At 39.4% G+C, this 19,242-nt stretch overlaps 1 protein-coding gene across 1 annotated transcript; it reads left to right on the forward strand.

Moving 5' to 3' along the window:
• Nucleotides 1–14,227: 14,227 nt before the first annotated feature.
• On the forward strand, nucleotides 14,228–18,175 carry FABP5 (fatty acid binding protein 5). Its single transcript, XM_077167081.1, has 4 exons — nucleotides 14,228–14,384; nucleotides 16,741–16,913; nucleotides 17,284–17,385; nucleotides 17,919–18,175. The coding sequence occupies exons 1-4, from the start codon at nucleotides 14,306–14,308 to the stop codon at nucleotides 17,970–17,972; spliced, it is 408 nt and encodes a 135-aa protein (XP_077023196.1). The 5' UTR covers nucleotides 14,228–14,305; the 3' UTR covers nucleotides 17,973–18,175.
• Nucleotides 18,176–19,242: the final 1,067 nt, after the last annotated feature.

The following is a 19,242-nucleotide window of genomic DNA, read 5'->3' on the forward strand; positions in this document are numbered from 1 at the left end:
TCCTGAGACACCAGGGTTTCAACGAGAGAAAAAGTTTATTACTAGGCACATAGTAGGACAGCAGATGGCCTAGCAGCCCAAAATCTGTCTCCCCAAGTTTAGGGGGTTCAATGTTTTTAAGGGTTTTGGCAAGGGGAGATGAGGTCATTTAGAATCACAAGTTCAAAGCAGAAAAGGAGACAGTGTGATTAACATTTCAACAGGAGAACATAAGTTGAAAGGAGGGGAGGTAGAGCTATCACTTCAGTACTAAATGTATGAGCCCAAAGGAAGGGAGACAAGTTATCTTTCAATGGCAGAGTCTAGCTGATTCGATTTACAAATGTCTGAGGCTGAAGCTAGTTAATGGATGGCTTCAAATTCTTCATTAGCATCAGGGCTTTTGCTCTGCAAGAAAATGCCCAGATAAAAGAAGTAACAGCTCTTCCAGTCAAAGGCAGAAGATAAGGACTTTTACAATCATTTCAGATACCAGGGAGCTGAATTATACTTTAGGGATTTCAGGTATTCCCCTCTGTCTACTCCATTATCCCAGAAAGCAAAAAAGAATAGGATTCAGTAGTCAAAAACCATCCCTTAAATCCTCCTTTCCCGGTCACACACTAATGGTCACTCATTCCTAAGATATCATCATATCAATATTCTTAATCGACTCTTCTTCAGCCCGTGGAGTCATGTACAGAATGGGTTTGACTTCTTTAAGTGTATGATTACAGTAAAAACAAACAAAAACACGTAGAAACCTAAAAAGTGAAACTTTCAGTTCCAGTTCACTGATGCTGTCTTCTTGCTATTTGCTTTCAGTGACATTGGTTGAATTAATTGATTTATGCAATACCTTTGCCATAAACCCTGGCAGTTTTCTCCGGAAATGGCAGAAATGCTCCCTGAGGTGGGGAAAAAAGAAGGAAAGCGAGAGTGGTGCTAAGGCAGGAGGAGGAAAAAGGAGAGACTGTGGGCGCCTCTTGTACATTTCTTCAGGTGTAACTGATGGCTTTAATGAGTGGGACTTTATACTGCACCAGCAGGAAGCAGTTTCCTCCCTCCCTTCACTTCTGTACAAGTTACAACCCCTCTGTTGGAGGAGGCTTCTCCTCCTCCACCATTTTCTGGCTGCTCTAGAGCTGGGGAGGTGAGCAAAGTCAAAGGATAGGAAAAGTTTTAGTGGACTGGGATGGCTTGATCTGAAATTTATTTATATCTGAGTAATAAATTTACACATATATTAAATTTTGTGCTTAGGGAGTATTTAAAGCTGACTTTTTTTTTTCCTGGGATGTTTTTGTGGATTCTTTGGAACAGCCCTCTTTCCCCATCCCTGAGATGTTCTCACCTGCAGTTCCCTTGACTCAGGAACCCCTCCATCTCTCTACTGATAAGGTCCCCCACCCCCCATCCCCTCTTCAGGAAGTTTTTGCTGGACAAAAAGGAGCTGAACAACTATAACAACAATGAAATTATACATTTTCCCAGGAGCCTGAGCTTGAAAACAGACAATGGCATAGATTTTACTTTTCAATCATCATAGTTCAACTTTAAATTAAATGACAGATGACTAAAGGGCACAGTTCCGTTTTTTTGTTGTGTTTTTTTCTTTTTTTGCCAATGAGGCTTTCTTTTTAGGTTGTTAGAGAAATGCTCGTGAAAAGCTTACTATATATCTTTGAAAAAGCCATATGCTACACTTACTACGTGTGAGTATATATATAAATTAGGTAGGTTTAGTACTGCCTATTCAATAAAAAAGTTGCCAATTATTTACTGCACTTTGAGAAGTGAAACACTTGGCTTTGAAAGAATTATTTTATACACCAGGACCACCCCTGAAGCACTTCAGGACTTTGATGTACTTTTCTCTTTACTGCTCTCTTCTGCAATCATCTTTATTTGCTCTGTCCCTTCGATTCACTTTCTCTACCTCCTTTCCTCCGCTGGCTCACTCATCTGTGTGCTGCTGCCTGAAATCCCGCCACGAGTGGTCAACTTTCAGTTTAAGTGTTGCTACCTTCCTACTTTCTCTCGTAAAATGCAAATACCGTCCGGACAGTCAAATATTAAGTAAATCACTTGGTACATTAAAATGAATTAATCTATCAGATTCCTACTGACCCAAGGTGAGTTTACGAGACTTGGAATATAAGGGGAGGGGGTGTTTCAAAAGGGGAAAGAGAAGAAGTATAGAGGATGTTTTAAACATTTCATCCTTGTATAACATGACACTCACTGGAATCAATAAATAGCCTCACCACAGGGCAGAGGGCCTCTTGATGCAACTTTCAGAAAAAAAATAAAACCTTCCAGGGCACATAACTACTCGGAAAAGATGTACCTGAAAAACCTCCAGAGCTGCGTTTCTTTTCTAGGTATCAGTAGACGAGGTCAGGCGTCCAAGCAACTGCTCCTTTCCTTTATTTCCTGCTTCAAATTTGTTCCCTGCTTGTCAGATGCAAGATGAAGATTTTAGAAGTAGACTAACTCAGTCCAATATGCTACCCAGGATTTCCACACATACCTTTAGACTGCCTTCACTTACTAGACTTCACAGTATGCTTTTAGAACCCCTTTCTATGGGGGTCATTTTCGTGCATAGATGTCCTTCATGAACAATTAATGCAAATGATTTTGGAGTTCAGTGATTTGTTATGCATTGTATTTCTTCATTCACACAGAACAGTGTTTTGATGATAGAATCATAATTTTAAGGCATAATTTGTCAACAGCATTTTCCTAAATGTTATTTCACAGAACATTACAAGGGATGTTAATAGGGTCATTCCAGACAAACAAACAAGGGAACTTTTGTAATCAATTCATGCGTAGATATGCTGATTTTAAAAAGTTAAATATATTTTTGAATTCATGATTTCTCCGAGCTTTCACTATGTTAATTATAGCTGGTAGTACTCAATGGGCATCATCCTGGTAGGGCCTAATTTATTTGATAATGGAGTTCTTAGTCATATAGCTTCTCACACGAAATTTTAGTTTATACTGCTTCCTTGTTTTACAGGTAAGCAAGAAAAATCTAAGTTTATACGGTTATTTTATGGCAAAATCTAGAATTTCTCCTGTGTTCCAGGCCACTGCTCTTTCAGCTATACCATCGTGCCTTTAGGGTGGATGCTAAATAAAATTATCGTTGGATAAGTGATGCTAGTATGCATTTCTCTGGCTCTTCTTAATATTGAAGCCTAGAGCTGTGGTGGAGTCAAAAGCTGCTTTGTCTAATTCAATTCTTAAATGTTTCTTTTTCAGATAACCTTTTCAATCCAAGTGAAGACAAAGAGGAATTGAGTCCGAAAGCTTAGGATATATTTTGAAGTTTCCCTAAGAAACCTACAAAGCCCTGCTACAGTTTAAATAGGGAGCAAATTATATGTATGTGTGTGTATGTTATCTCACACATATTATGGTATTATGACATCTGGTCTTTTTGAGAAAAGGGTGGAGACCAAACAATGACATAATTATAGTGTTAAGGTTTCCATAGTTGTTTGAATTCATATGCTAGCATTATCATTACCATCAATTATTAACTATTATTTTCATAGTCAAATGTGAAGTGATGGAAATAATTTAATTTTTTGGTTAATCCTCTTCTGTTTTTCATTTCTGTCTCTGAAAGTTATTTTTTAAATAGTGAAATAATTTCAGAATGTATTTGGTATTCTTGACAAACCTATAATTTGGGATTGGATTTTTGCTTACTCCATTAAAACTTCATTCAGACAATAACTGCAGTGGGATTATGCAAAAATTACAATTATGTTGAATGGAGTGGAAATGATTCTCCTTCAAAGGAGAATAGCTCAGTGACTCAGTGGCAGATTCTTGCCCGCCATGCCGGAGACTGCAAAAAATAAAATAAAATAAAATAAATTAAAAAGTGCTTTGCATTAGTTTTGCTAAATAAGTTAAAGTCATTATTATTTGGTCCTTCAGAGCTCAGCTTATTCTAAGTAGAAAATATTATTGGAATTCTTGTTCTTTTTCACTATTGCAGTTGTTATAATTGAAAGTATTTTCTCTCTCACTAGATACAGAACAGAATTCTATACTGTATAATGTGTGTGTGTGTGTGTGTGTGTGTGTGTGTGTGTGTGTGTAATATATTTGGTTGTCCAAGCAGTTTTTGTGTGTGTGGAAGAAATATTTATAGGACCACCATGGGAGAATAAATAAGAAGATACTCAATTTATTCAAGAGAGCCAAACTAGGGGATCAATAGCTAGAAATTTCTGGAAGCATATTTCAGTAAAATAGAGATAATGGCATTCTACCAATCAAAACTATTAAAATATGAAAAGGGCTGCTTGGTAAGGAATGAGGTCTCTATCATCAGAAGGATTTAAGTAGAGACTGGATATATTGTGTGTCAAGCTTTTTGTAGAGGAAATACTACCTGGGTTGAAGTAGAAGACATTTAGATTCTTCCAAATTCTAGAATTTTAAGATTCTCACTTAGTTCAGAGACTAAGTCACTACTCCAGATTCAAATATAAAGCTAAGAAAGCTTAAAGGATTTATTAATAAGAGGCCTTTTCAAGTGATAGTTAATTGGATTACAGATCAGGTCTGACGGGAATTGCTGCCCAAATATGCAACTAAAAATTATGTGACTTGGGTGTAGTCATTACAGATCTTCTGAATATGGATTAGTGACTTGGACTTGATGTTTAGGTTTGTTCATAGCACTGAGGCTCGAAGGCTTTGGATTGTGAAAGAACAGTATGAGAAAGAATTAGAACCTTTCCCTACAAAATGAGGGCTTCTGTCACGGGCTCAGCATAGCATAAAGCAAAAGAAAATATGTAAAATTTTTCACAAAATTTAGCATCTTTATTCATATTTATCGGAAAATGATAAAAGGTTGCTGAATTCGGAAGTGATTTTTAATTGGTTTTCAATTGTGATTTATATTCTATCTGATTTCAAATGGGATATTTGGCAGTTATGATTTTCTGTTTCATAATGGGGCCAAATATTTTTTCTGGAAATGTGTCTCAGAAATGACTACATCAGCCAAATGTAAAAATACATTCAATGGAAAGATATTAAAGTTGAAAAATCCTTTTTAGTTATTTATACCATTCATATCCTAGTAATATTCAAGGGATCGTCAGTGAATAACATCTTTCCTGTTTCTAGAAGCTAGTCTTATTCTTGAGTGGTCGAAAAGAAGAGAGTTCCAGAAAGATATATTTCAGTTTAAGGAATTTCCTGCAGGACTGGTTGGGAACTACACTTATACCTGTCTTTCTTGATTGACGAAAGTTTTTATTACTTTATTTAATATAGTATTAATTCAGCTGCAGAAGTGATAATATTTTAGACCACTCAACAAAAACAACAAAAATTGCCATATTCTTCCCCTAAGAACCACACAGAACTTCTGCTGAAAAACAAGATCATCATCAGTGTGTATGTGTCAGAAATCATAAGCTTTGCTTCTGAGTCTCTATTCTGGAAAAAGGGTGTCACTGACATCAGAATGGAAACACAGCAGGATATTCTGGTCCTTACTGGGCTGGCCTGGGTGGTGGAGAATTCCTGTTTCGACTTGTACATTGAGACATTTTATTATGCTAGCTGTATTCCTCAGAACACACCACAACCTTAGGGATGATTTATGGAAATGAACTAGCTGTGAAACCCAGGGTGGTGTCATGGTAGCTTCATGATCTCTTACGCCATTATCTCTCAGATAAACTCTTTCTAATCTGAGCAAGATTTACTTCCAATGGTTTTGCAGCATTTGGGCATTCATTTTAAACAGGATATTTGCATTTAGTAAACCCATCTGGTTCCTAAAAATGAAGTGAGCTGGTTTTTTTTTTAAATTTAAGCCTAAAACTTAGAATTTCCAGATATGATTGAAGCAGCATGTACAAAGAAAGACTCTAAGGTATCTTCCAGGAAAATTTACTTAGTATTAGAAAGATAAAATGAATTATGTGAAACTTTAGGGCTTCTATTGTATCTGATATTCTCAAAGACATTTGCTACTTGAGAATTTTCAGGACATGATGAAGTGAAAAAGAATAGATGTTTAGTAAATGTTGGTTAAAATTTAAAAAAAAAGAAATGTAGTTCCTTAAGTGATATAAGCATAGATACCAAACTCTTTGAAGAGAAGGTCTAGATTCTACGCCACATATTTGTTAGGTTGTCTAAAAATGGATGAGAGCAAATGATGATTCCAGTTTTTGAGATCAATAGTATTGATTTATAACTGCATGAGTAAAACAGTGAAGTTGAGTTGAAGGATATCCAAATGAAAATATCCATACTAGGAAGATAAAGGTTTGAGCTCAGGTAATATCTAAAGCACAAAAACATAGATTTGTGTTCATTTTTATAGAGGTTCATTTTTCATTAGAATACTGCTTTTCATGCCCATATTCATCTGTTGTAGCTTCTCAAACCCAATCTGTAGAATTAAAAAAAAATTTTTAAATATTTTTATTGAGATATCATCAAACACTATACAGTCCATCCAAAATGTACAATCAATGGCTCACAATATCACCACATAGTTGTATCTTCATCACCATGACCATTTTTAGAGCATCTGCATCACTCCAGAAAAAGAAATAAAAAGAAAAAAAAGAAAATGCCCATACACCCCACCCCTTACCCCTCCCTCTCATTGACCACTAGTAGTATAATCTACCCATTTTTTTTTACCCCTTATCTCCCTACTCCACTATTATTTATTTCTTTGTCTTTAATTTTTTACTCATCTGTCCATACCCTGGATAAAGGGAGCATCATTGGCAAAATTTTCACAATCATACAGTCACATTGTAAAAGCTATATAGTTATACAATTGTCTTCAAGAATCAAGGCTACTGGAATACAGTTCTACAGTTTCAGGTATTTCCCTCTAGCTGTTCCAATACACTAAAAACTAAAAAGGGATATCTATGTAATGCACAAAAATAATTCCAGAATAACCTCTTGACTATCTGAAATCTCTCAGCCACTGAAGTTTTATTTTGTCTCATTTCTCTCTTACCCATTTTGGTCAAGAAAGTTTTCTTAATCCCATGACTCAGGTCACGGCTCATCCCTGGGAGCCATGTCACATGTTGCCAGGGAGATTCACACTCCTTGGAGTCATGTGTCACGTAGAGAGGAAGGCAGTGTGTTCGCCTGCTGAGTTGGCTTACAGAGGGAGGCCAAATTTGAACAAAAGAGAGGTTCTCTGGGGGTGATTCTTAGGTATAGCTATAAGCAGGCTTAGCTTCTTTGCAGGAGTAAGTTTTATAGGGGCAAGCCCAAAATCGATGGCTTGGCCTATTAAATTGCTTGTCCCCACTGCTTGTGAGAATATCAGGAATTCCCCATGTGGGGAACTTGAATACTTCTACCTTTCTCCCCAGTCCCTCAAGGGAACTCTGCAAATACTTCTTTATTCTCTGCCCAAATTACACTGGGATGTATTGGGGCATTACACTAACCTGGACAAAGCAACAAGATCTTGAATCCAACAAGGATTCCTGAATAGATGTTCGAATAAAGTGGCCATACAAGTTAAATTAGATATTGTGATATCAAAAATAAAAAAAAATTTGCATCAAATAAACATCTCTTCCTTTGGTCTCACACAGAAGTTGTAGTGTTAAAATATAGATGATATCAACCTATACCCTGTATTCTGATTTACCTTATTCTTACCTGGATCAGCTCCATTCATATCTCCAGTTAAAGTCTGATTACATTTTCAATGTTTTTAACAGTTGCTGTATGGGGTAATGCTGACTTTCAGAGCTCCAGGGCTCTAACTCTGCATCTCAGGTGTCACATAAATACCTGAAGTTTCAGAGAATGAGCAGCTTATACACAAAAAGTTCAGCATCTCAGTATTTAGAAATACAGTTTGTAGTGTTCTATCTTGCCTGGTTTAGTAGCAGTTAAAATATAGTGTCTGGAGTTAGTCTGTCTGAGTTCATATCCCAGTTCTTCCACCTCTCAACTGTGTGACCTTATGCGAGTCACTTATCTTATTTTCCTTTTGTGTAAAATGAGAATACTAATAGAATCAACAATGTGGAGCAGATATGTGGAATAAATAAGACAATCTACGTAAAGTATTATCTAGTGCTGGCCCCAAATAACTGCACAATCCAATAAATAATAGTTTTTATTAATATTAATGTTTATAAAATAAAATAATTTTATTAATTATTAATGGTGAATTCCACTTTGTAGTGATGAGTGTTACAGTGAGGTATCTTAGTACAATGGAGGAAGAAATAGCAAACAGTGCTCTTGGGTATTTTATAACTTTTAGATGAATGAAAGGACAATGATAAAACTTCTCCACTCATATTATTCGCTTTCAGATGCATCATAGGCTGTTTGTCTTAGTTTTTTTATAATATATTTTAGCCTACTAAACAAAAATTCAGGTTACACAAGGCAATCAGTTCCAAAGAAGTAGACATAACAAAGAAAATAACTTAAGGAAGTCCATTTACAAGTGTGAAAAATCTTAATGACTTCAAGAAACTATTTTGAAAGACTCAAAGAATTTCTGTGAATTAAATTAAAAGAGGTACTGGATGGCTCTTACCAGTGAAGTTGGAACAATCACAGGACCCTTTCTGGACTGAAGGACCTTATTCAGCCTCAGAAACCCATCTCCCTAACTGTCAAGATGAGAAAAGTGATGAAAGGACCGTCCTATTTCATCGATTTTAAGGTTATCCAAGGATGTTTTGGTTATTTGGAACTGTCATTCTCAAATATTTATAAATCTTCGGCATTGTGGATGATATGAGAGAGGAACCCTGAACGTATTCACCGTGTGCCTTTCCTGATGAGGGAGAAACTCTGACTGTGTTCACCATGTGCCCTACCACTTGAGAGAGAAACCCTGAACTTTATCAGCCTTCTTGAACCAAGGTATCTTTCCCTGGATGCCTTAAATTGAACATTTCTATAGACTTGTTTTAATTGGGACATTTTCTCAGCCTTGGAGCTGTAAACTAGCAACTTGTTGATTTCCCCTTTTTAAAAGCCGTTCATTCCGTTTCTAGTATATTGCATTCCAACAGCTAGCAAACTAGAACAGAGAATATTTTAAATTGCTAATTCAACACCTTTAAAAAAAAAAAAGAGGTACTGGATGGAATTCACTTTACTTGTCTTCTCTCATCCTCTATATTCCCAACAGAGTAACCAGAAGTTTTCTGTGCACAATTTTAAGTGAGAAAGAAGGGTACCAGCTTTAGAGGTTGAATCCCAGCTCTCTTTTATGGTCATTAATATGTACTTCATAAAGTTGATGCAAATATTAAATAAATAATCTATATAAATGGCTGATATAATCTATCATGCACAGAATATGTTCAATGAATTATAATTTTAGTATGCCTCTACAATAGTGGTTTTCAAACTTCTTTTAGTCAACAGAGACTTGGCTAAAGTCTTCAAATGAAAACTTATGTGGAAGCACATAAAAGTCGTGCTGCTGTTTTGAAGGTGTGCATTTGTGTGGTGACGTTTGTTTGACTAGATGTGGGAGAACAGAAGTGTGCTAAGTGCATCATAGTTAAAAAATCTTTGCCATCTGTTCTTGGGAGATGCTCATACTTCTTTGCCCCTTTGATATCAGGGGTATATGTGATGGTGTGCTGGTAAATGTAGAATATCTAGCTCTTTAAAGAAAACAAAGCACTTATTTGTGTCGTTTGTTGATATCTTTGGTGTAAACACTTCAATTATGGCCAATGTCGAGCTACCAACCTGAGGTCACAGAACTTGGAGTTGGGAAGATAAGCACACAGGTAACTTTCTCAAGCTGTTATGAGCTGGCTCCAGCATACCACTTCCCACGTTTCTTGCTCTGGCCAATGAAATTTGAGAAGAAATGAAGTACCTCATGTCTGGGATACTTCTGGAGCTGAAACATAGTTTTCTGTGTTCTCTTTTCTCTGCAATGGGACCAGCGCATTCCAGAAGAAGCTATTCTGTCTGCCTGGATTCCTTAAACAACAAGGAGGCATGCAGCAGCTAACCCACAGTGGGTCACTATTGTAGCAAACCACTGAAATTTTGTGGATGCTTGTTACCGTGCCATAATCTTGCCTATCCTGATTGATACTGGAGCAAGCCCTTTCTGACTATACCTCCTTCACTCAGCTGCGTATTCACAAATCTCCCAGCACAGCTTGAAAAATCACTGTCCTAGAACAATAAATATGTAGGCTATCTCTGCACATAGGACATCAACGAATATTGAGAGCTCATATTCCACACCAGAGAATTTGAAATTGTGCACAACTCTTTTTGGTATCTTTATGACATTGTTCTTTATTTACTAAATTTGTGGTGACAATACTGAAACGGCTTTTCATATATGTGAAAGAACTATCTTCTTTTGTATTCTTTTTCCTTCTTAAGTTACTGGGCTTTGGATGAACGATTACAGTTAAGTTTCGGAGAATTGCCATTTGTTTCAATATTATTAATGAACTAGAATGAGTAGTGATCAAGGGAAGGTAGAACAGGTCACTGTCAGCCCAGTTGATGCTGTGGCCATTGAAAGAACTTCAAGTTTCAATCTGAAGAGGAGATTTCACACCCACATTCAGAACCCTGAGGCCCTGGGAGTTTTAGGATCCTGTCTCTAGTCCTGAGTGTTGAAAGGGAAAGTCCAGCTTGATGCTCAATATTTGGCAACTCGGTAGGATACTTTAGGACTCAGCTTGAAGCTAAGAGGTAGATGACAAGGATCGAGATTTGACAAACAAATAACCTTTATCCTACCTTCTAAAATAAACCCAAACTAACATCCTGGTTGACTTAGCCTTCCAGTTCCTGCATAAAATTACAGCATTTGGGCAACTGAGAAAGCAGAATGTGGCTCATTGGAAATGCAAATTTGCTTCTTATTATAGACAGTGAGTCACTTATTTGAGTAGTAATCAGTGTAGAAAGAAGGAATTCAGGAAAATAAGTATTAAGATGGCATGGGAGAATAAAATGTGTCTTTCACTACACACGGTTGAATTTATATCTTTAAGTTTGGTCAATGCAGAAATGGACAAATGAATTCAGAATTTCTTATCATGCCTATGGGTGAGTAAACAAAAATTATCTACCCAGCCACTGCCTGATTCCTTCAGAGGAGTGCACAGAATAGCTGGATGCTGTTTTGGCAGCTCTGTTTATGCCTCAGGGGCTTTACAGAGTAGTTCTCCCCACCACCAGGTTAAGAGGACCAAAGTTAGGATCCAGAAATGATCTTTGGGGCTGGCCACGGTGGCTCAGCAGGCAGAGTTCTCGCCTGCCATGCCGGAGACCTGGGTAGAAAGAAATGGTCTTTGGTGGGATTTAGGTGGATTATTAAATACCTGGTGACTCTCCTTATAAGCCAACTCAGGCAAAATGAAGGAACAGACCTAACCGATAGGGATAAATATCTCGATGGCAAATAACCTGTGTTTTCGTAGATGTGATTTGAAAAGTCATTAATTCTTTCGGAAAAATAAAAATGATCAAATGGTTGTGAGACTCTGGAGAAAAGACATTAACTCACAGAGTCCCACATGGAAAGTGGGACTGAAAAATGGGAAAGGGTTATCTGCAAGAAAAGAATTTAGCCTCTTCCTGTGGAATAATCTTATTTGGAGATTTTTTTTTTTGTTTTTGCAATTTTTAAAGGGCAAAGATGCCCTTATGAATGTATCTACATGTTTTGGGCTGGGCCAGTCCAGAGTGACAATTTGGTTGGAGATAGGCATGGGGGAGGTTAAGGTTGCTAGTGGATTTGTTTTGAAGCAGTGTTTGCCTGATAACCACGCAATTTTTACCAAGAGTTTGTGCTCACTCGTGTGGCTTCGTGAGCATGCTCTTACCCCATTTCATTTTCCCCTTTTGGTGTTGTGGTTTTAGACCTGAAACACTTGAACACTACCCAAATAATGCAAGAAAGTATTAGTTTCAATTACATATTTTTGCAATCTATTGCCATGAGCCAATGTAAAATTACACTGGACTTACAAAAGGTAGCCTTCTAGAGCTATTAGGGGAAGAGTTGCTAATAATTATTGATTCTTCAGTCATTTCCATGTATAAGAATCATGCAAGTGTTATTATCTTCCAGCATGAAAGAAGGCATAAAGTGACACCTATATTGCCTCTGGGCTGCGACTAAAAATATGCAGTTAATAATATTTGTAAGGACAAGCTAGGATCAAACTATTATTCCTCGTTCTTTGTATTGTAATATAACTAATTTCAATGAAGAAATACTCAACAATCCCATAAGCCATATGAGACTTTAATCAGATTCATTTTCACAACATTTTTGGTGTTTACACCTCATATTGGGTTTGATTTAAACCCAATCTTTAGTTAACAGTTTAGGGAAGTATTCAATGTTTTTTCAGAACCGGAAATCCATGACCATTATTCTTGAGAAAAGAATGGAATCTGAGTATTAGGACCGGAGGGAATGTTGAAAATAATCTACTCTAAACCATTATTTGGATATAGTATTTTATTTTTTTTTATAGATGTGGCATCTGTGCTGCCCACAATAGCAGAGCCTGCATCATACCCTTATTCTTTGTTTCCTGCAAAACAATGACAGGTATTGGCCTAAATTTTACTGTTTTGTTGGCTGGTGTGTTTTAAACACAAAAGGACTACTTCCGCTCGTAACGTTAAAGAGTGTTTTTAGAAATTAAGCTTTAGGTAGTTTCTCAGATTTAAAAACAAGTTCTTAAATCGTTTTTAAGTATAATGCCATTCTCCCTTTGATATTTGGTAACATGGTTGATTATGATAATATAGAAATTAATATTCCTGTACTGAGAAGGGCTAAAAAAGAAAACCTGTCTATTATTACCATTTTCTATACCAAACTGGTAAAACATGTTGAAGCAACACATTAAGAACTCAAGTCCAAACACACAAGCGCTGCCGCGGGCATCTCCAGGAAGCAGAGGGAGGCTGCTTTAAGTAAAAGCCAGCATTGACATCACCGCTGAGGCAAGATCCAAGAAAAAGCACTCAGCTTCCCTCCAAACACGAACGTTTGCTGAGCAGTAAAGCCTCAGGTGTGGCGCAGGCCCTGAGTGATACAACCATATGACCTGAGTCTTTCCGTATTAAAATGGTACTGCAAAGAAGGCTTGGCGTAACCCTAAAATTAAGGCAAAGACTTGAACAGAAAGGGATGCAGTCCAGGGCGGGTAATGCCCTAGGCAGGCTGGGGTATGGCAAACCAGCCTCAGATTGAAATGTCAAGAATAGTATGGGAACTTGTGACTCAGTATAGTTTAAGGAGCTGAGGGAGCTAGAGGCAACCAGATGTGGTAGTATTTCCCTGTCTTGGGTTGAGAAGGACCTGATGAGGGATTCTGGTTCCACCACTGTATGACCTTTCCCTGCCTCATTTTCCCTCCTTGGAAAAACTGGGATAACACTGCTCGGCAACGTTCAATGGAGAATAGAGTTACTGGATATAAAATGCCCAGGAGGCACAGCACCTAGCACATGGGAGGCACTGAAGTCAGGGATATTATCTCCATCAAATGGGCTGGCACTCCTGGATGGCAACTTCCTCGTGTGAAAAGTACACTTTGAAAAGTATAACGTTCTACACTCAAGTACAGGGAATTATTATGATTAAAGGTGAAGAGCAAACGTGCTGAACTCAAAACTCTCTTAATACGGTTAGATCTGCAGGGAAGGGACGGTGGAGGACTCACTCTAATGGAAATAAACACAATATTCTTAAACGCGACAGGGAAATTTAACAGCAAGAGAAGCGATTGGAAAGGAAGGTTTATCAATGTCTGCCAACCAAACATTCGATCGATTGATTCCTGCGGCCTCAGCCGACAAAGACCAATTGAGTCTTCGGTCTTAAGAGGGGAAACCGCCGCGTTTGGGCTGTAAAACTGCGGGGCGCAGAAGCAAAAGGACAGCCCGTGCCTGGAGTCCCGGTTGCCCCCTTTGGCTTCCTGGGTGTGCGGAGGCTCGGAACTCGCTGAGGCTGGCGTCCGGGGAGGTGTAGAGCGCGCGGGACGAGCCGCGGCTTGCAGGAGGCGCCTGGGGAGCCCTAGCGTACGCTGGCAGGTGGAGCCGGTTCGCATCTCGCGACCCCCGGAGCGAGGCCGGGGGCGGAGCTGGGCGGGGCTGTCGCTGGAGAAGCGCGTCTCCCATTGGCCGCTGGTCGCCGCCCTAGCGCGCCTCCTGGATAAAGCGGCCACGGGGGCCCGGCGCTGGCAAACCACGCTCGGCAGCAGACGTTCCCGCCGTTCTCGCCTGCACGCCTGTGCCCACCATGGCCACCGTTCAGCAGCTGGTAGGAAGATGGCGCCTGGTGGACAGCAAAGGCTTTGATGAATACATGAAGGAAGTAGGTGAGGCACCCGGCCCGGCGGCGTCTACAACGTGGCATTTTTGCGTGCCTGTCCGTCGGTCGGTCCCCACCAGCGTTCCAGAGTTCCGGGGCGGGGAGTACTCGGCCGCCCCTCCACCACGCGGCCCCTGGCTGCGGCACGCTTCCTGCCGGTCCTAAGTTCCGAGATGTACCGCCTTGTGGTGCACCCACCTCCCTTTCTCCTTTCCCCAGCCCCCTGCGGCAGCCTCCCCGCACCGCTTCCTGTTCTTTTGCGCGCTCACTCCCTAGCCCAAGCTTCACTTCTTTCGATCCCTTCCAGGCAGCCCCTATAATTTTCCCTCATTTTCCTTTTCCATCCTTCATCTCCTCTCCTGCCACCGTATCCTCTCTCCGCCACCTGCCCCATCGTGGCGGTACCCATTTTCCCTCACCCGCCCTTGGCCCAGCCTGCCGCATCTTTTGTTCCTTGAGAGCGCGCGGGCCCGCCGCCCTCCTCTCCGCGGAGACGCGGTGCGGGGGCGCGGTTTCCCGCAGAATCCTTATAGAGGTCTGGACCAAGCTGCAGCTTCGGCTGTTCCTTCTGCTCTCGGCCCATCTCCCCCACCCCCGGGTGCCTTGCCCTCCCTCACCGGGTGAGCAGGGCCCTTTGGGCTGGCGGACCTCCCGGTGGAGCGCGGGGCATCCTAGCCTCCTGGCCCCGGAGTGGCGCTGAGAGGTGGAGCGCTGGCGCCGCCGACCTTCGGCTGGCACTGCCTAGCGCGGGCGCTGTGGGACGAGCACCGTGAGGCCGACCGCGTGTGCCTCGGGTTGGGGGTGGGGGTGCTGCTGCCCTGGTCTCTGCATCTTGAGGATGGGGGATAAGGAGGCTGTGTGGGCTTTGTTAGACACCCGCAAAGGCCCGAGCCTCCTGCGGCCGCAATTTCGCTCTCTCAGTCAAAATAGACAGTTACGGCGATTGGGCGCTGGTTGAGATGTCGGGTAGATAGCAAACAATGACAAAATGTGATAAAAATAAGCCTTTGTCACAGGCCACCAGAAAGTGGGATGGAGTAACATAGCATGGATCCTACCCTATCTGCTCGTGAGATTTCAGCCCTAAGACGACTGCTGGGGCTACTTGCGTGCTTCTAGAAGCCGCTATCCTACCGAAATGTTAACTTGATGCTCCTAAGTGCAGAAGTCACTGCAAAACCCTCGGTCAGGAAATCTAGTCCCCTGGGGCACCTCAGAAACACTCCTTCACTAGTAGCCTTTAACCAAAAAAGTGAGTTGGTAAACTTTGTTCACTGATGAGTTTTGAATGTATTTATCATACTTTGTGATATGGCAGAATTTTTCATTTTCACGGAAAACAGACTCAGGAAAAAGACTAACTCCAGTCATATCTAAGAAGTTTTTGTGTGTATGTGCATGTGTGAGGTCCAAACAGAAACCCGGTTTCTCTGTCCCTTGAAAGCTTATTTGTTTTTAGGGCCCAACGGTTGGTTTCCAGGATGCTGGAGTCATGCAGGTTGTCAGCTCACAGTTCACCAGAGAGCAACCGAGGTGTAGGGAGAACAGAGCCCATTTATGTGAACAAAGTGAGAGGAAATTTGTTCCTCTCAAGGCACCAAACCTGAGTTGCCAAAAGAAGTCTCTAGGGGATGTTTAAAGCCTGGCTCAGTGATCTTCAAGCTAGTTCTGCTTAGGTTATAATCTCCGAAACTGGGAGTTGGCCTAGATCTCAGGTTCCTTCTAAATGTTAACTAAGGGAGAAAACATTTTATAGTAATTGAATTATACAGCTATGAAGCGTTTTCTGTTTTTGATGGTAAGATTTTTTCCCATTTATCAGCACCATAATTGTGTTATTATAACTCTTAAAACATCGTGCTATTTGAATATATCAGGATTGATTTCTATTTTTTTTTCTGATCGATTATGAGTTTTATTAAGGGCCTTGAATGCAGGTTAAGTGCTGGAGTCATAGAATACAATGGTTGTCAGAACTCAGTGTATGGAAAAAGACTGCACAAGCCCCTGAGTTTGTGATGTTTAAATACTTGAATTCCCTAATTTACTGATGAACAGTATAGCATGGTGGCCAGGAGCTACTGTCCCTTCCTAGTTGAATTACCTTGGGCAGGTTACTTCTGCACCTTTTGCTTTTTCATCTAAAGGGAAGACAATGACATCTACCTGATGGGGCTGTTCAAGAATTACCTGGATTAATGTATGTCAAGTGCTGCCATATGGTGAGCACTGGATATGTATTTATAGTAGTTAATTGATAATAAGTGAAAATATGCCAAGCACAGAACTACAATTGGATTATTGTATTTATTATATAAACTATAGCTTAATAGTCATCTTTTTAATGATATAACATTCTACAGGAGTAGGAATGGCTCTGCGAAAAATGGGTGCAATGGCCAAGCCAGACTGTATCATCACTTCTGATGGCAAATCTCTCACCATTAAAACTGAGAGCACTTTGAAAACATCACAGTTTTCTTGTAACCTGGACGAGAAATTTGAAGAAGTTACAGCTGATGGCAGAAAAACTCAGGTCAGTTTTAACATGTTATGCAATCATAGAAGCTTCTAGAAGGGTAGGTTGTGTTCCCATCCTTAACTGCCTATAGGGAAGAACTTAATTTTAACGTCAGGTTATCTTATAAATTGAGTTTTGGCTAATTAGAGAAAGTTTCAGTTTCATAACTTGTCTATTTTCTAAAAATAGTTTAAAGCACATGAGAGAAGATAAGCTACTTTTGTGTGCTTCACAAGCATAAACTATATGAGTAAAATCAGTATAGGTAATAAAGTAGACCCAGGAAGTGGAATATGGAAAAACTTTGTTTAAGGAGGTTATGAGTCATAGAAATTCACTTGGCAGTGAACTTTGGAAGATTAAAAAGTATATTTAATTTTTGCAGACTGTCTGCACCTTTAAAGATGGAGTATTGGTTCAACACCAGGAATGGGATGGGAAGGAAAGCACAATAACAAGAGAATTGAAAGATGGGAAATTAGTGGTGGTAAGTGCTAAACTTTCTATGTCTTATTGGGCTTCTTGTTTAACATTCATAGTTCACATAGTGTTCTACGTCACAGATCATGAACAGGAGAGCTAGGTTTGGGAAGACAATAATGTAAAATACTAGAACACTAGTTATTAAGAAGGCCGTTTGTGCAGATAGGGAAGTGCCATGATGTAGCTTAGAAAATGTAGCTGGAGCTAGGTTCAGTCCTTGTGCTGCTATGTTACAGTATAACCTCAGACAAACCGTCAAACTGATCTCGGGCATAAGTTTTTCCATTTCTTTAAAATGGAAATAATACCTGTCAAAGATCGAATGGATAACTTACATATTGTTCTCAACATTTTACTTTTCAGTAAAGCATATGCATATTATATATAAGCAGTAATAAGAGGTTCTAGCCTCTTGCAAACTCAGAACTACTAAAACAAATTTTCTCCATATGTGAAATTGATTCTGAGCCTAACAGTTAACTATCTTCTTTGCTTTGGGATGCAAGACTAACCTCTCTTTAATATTTCTTTTCCTAGGTATGCACTATGAACAATGTCACCAGCACTCGGGTCTATGAAAAAGTAGAATAAAAATTCCATCACCTTTGGGCAGGAATTAGCTATAAGGATGAACAAGCTCAGTTCAATGAGCAAATCCCCATATTGCTTTTTTTTTTCTTTCATTATTATGTTCCCTTACCTTTATCACAAAGATTTTACACCCAAATATTTTACAGTTTTGGTTTAATTAGGATCATTCCTTTGGTTAGTAAATAAAAGTGTTTGTGCTAATAGCAGTGTTGTATGCGTTCGTTAACCTATAGAACATTAGAGAGGAATATTAATAATTATGAATTGAATAAATTCTGGGATAGTCTTGAGGTTGCTAAATTGAAGTTATATCCTAGTACTTTATATGAAGAGTGACTTCCAAGGCCAATGCAATTTTTAAACTTGCCCTACACTTTTGTATCAACTCAAAGATCTTCAATTTCTGGCACAGACTGTTGTCACTGGAAAATAATTGTATAAACTGTTTACAATTTGAATATTAGAACAAAAGTTAAATTATCATCATTGATTCCATCATACCTTTAATGATACCCTTAAAGCTATTATTCAGGAATTCATTGGCCAAAAAATCATTTGATAAAATTATTGAAGACCTTTTGTACGCCAGGTACTATCCCGGAGGTTAAGGTACACCTGAATCCAGTAGACCAGCTGTTGCCCCTACACGAGGAGGAACACTCAGCTTTGGAAGACTACAATGTGCTCATCCCCAAAAGCCATAAAAGTAATAGCAGCTCTAAAAATACTTGTGTGTATATATACACAAATATACATAATATGCTACATAAATAACTAGAATTCTGACAAACCTCTCTTCTAGTCCTTGGACCAAAATATAAATAGTAACTCACATTTGGAGATACAGATTATGACCATGATCTCAGGATAAAACTTAGAGGGGCTGATACCATTATCTCCATTCTGTAAATAAACTAAGGACATGGGAAGTAGAAGAACTGGATTTTGCACATACTGTGGCTACAACTGCAATGACTATGCTGAATCCTTCTACCTCTTGTTTGTAAAGTCCCTAAGTATACTGAGACACCTGAAAGTGCCCCGAGACTTCAGCTGGTAAGACTCGCTAAGATAGGCAGTAAAAGAGTTCAGTATGATGTCCCATAAGTAGCCATTAAGCCATGTGTGGCTGGCTACTGAGCCTTTGAAATCTGGCTGGCCTGAACCAAGATGTGTTGCATGAAATAGACATTGGATTTTGAACATTACGAAAATAAAAAATATTTCATTAATGTGAAATAACATTTTTTGATATATTTTGTTATGGAAT

This window comes from Tamandua tetradactyla, chromosome 6 (genome assembly GCF_023851605.1).
Source record: "Tamandua tetradactyla isolate mTamTet1 chromosome 6, mTamTet1.pri, whole genome shotgun sequence".
In the NCBI taxonomy this organism is placed as follows: Eukaryota; Metazoa; Chordata; class Mammalia; order Pilosa; family Myrmecophagidae; genus Tamandua; species Tamandua tetradactyla.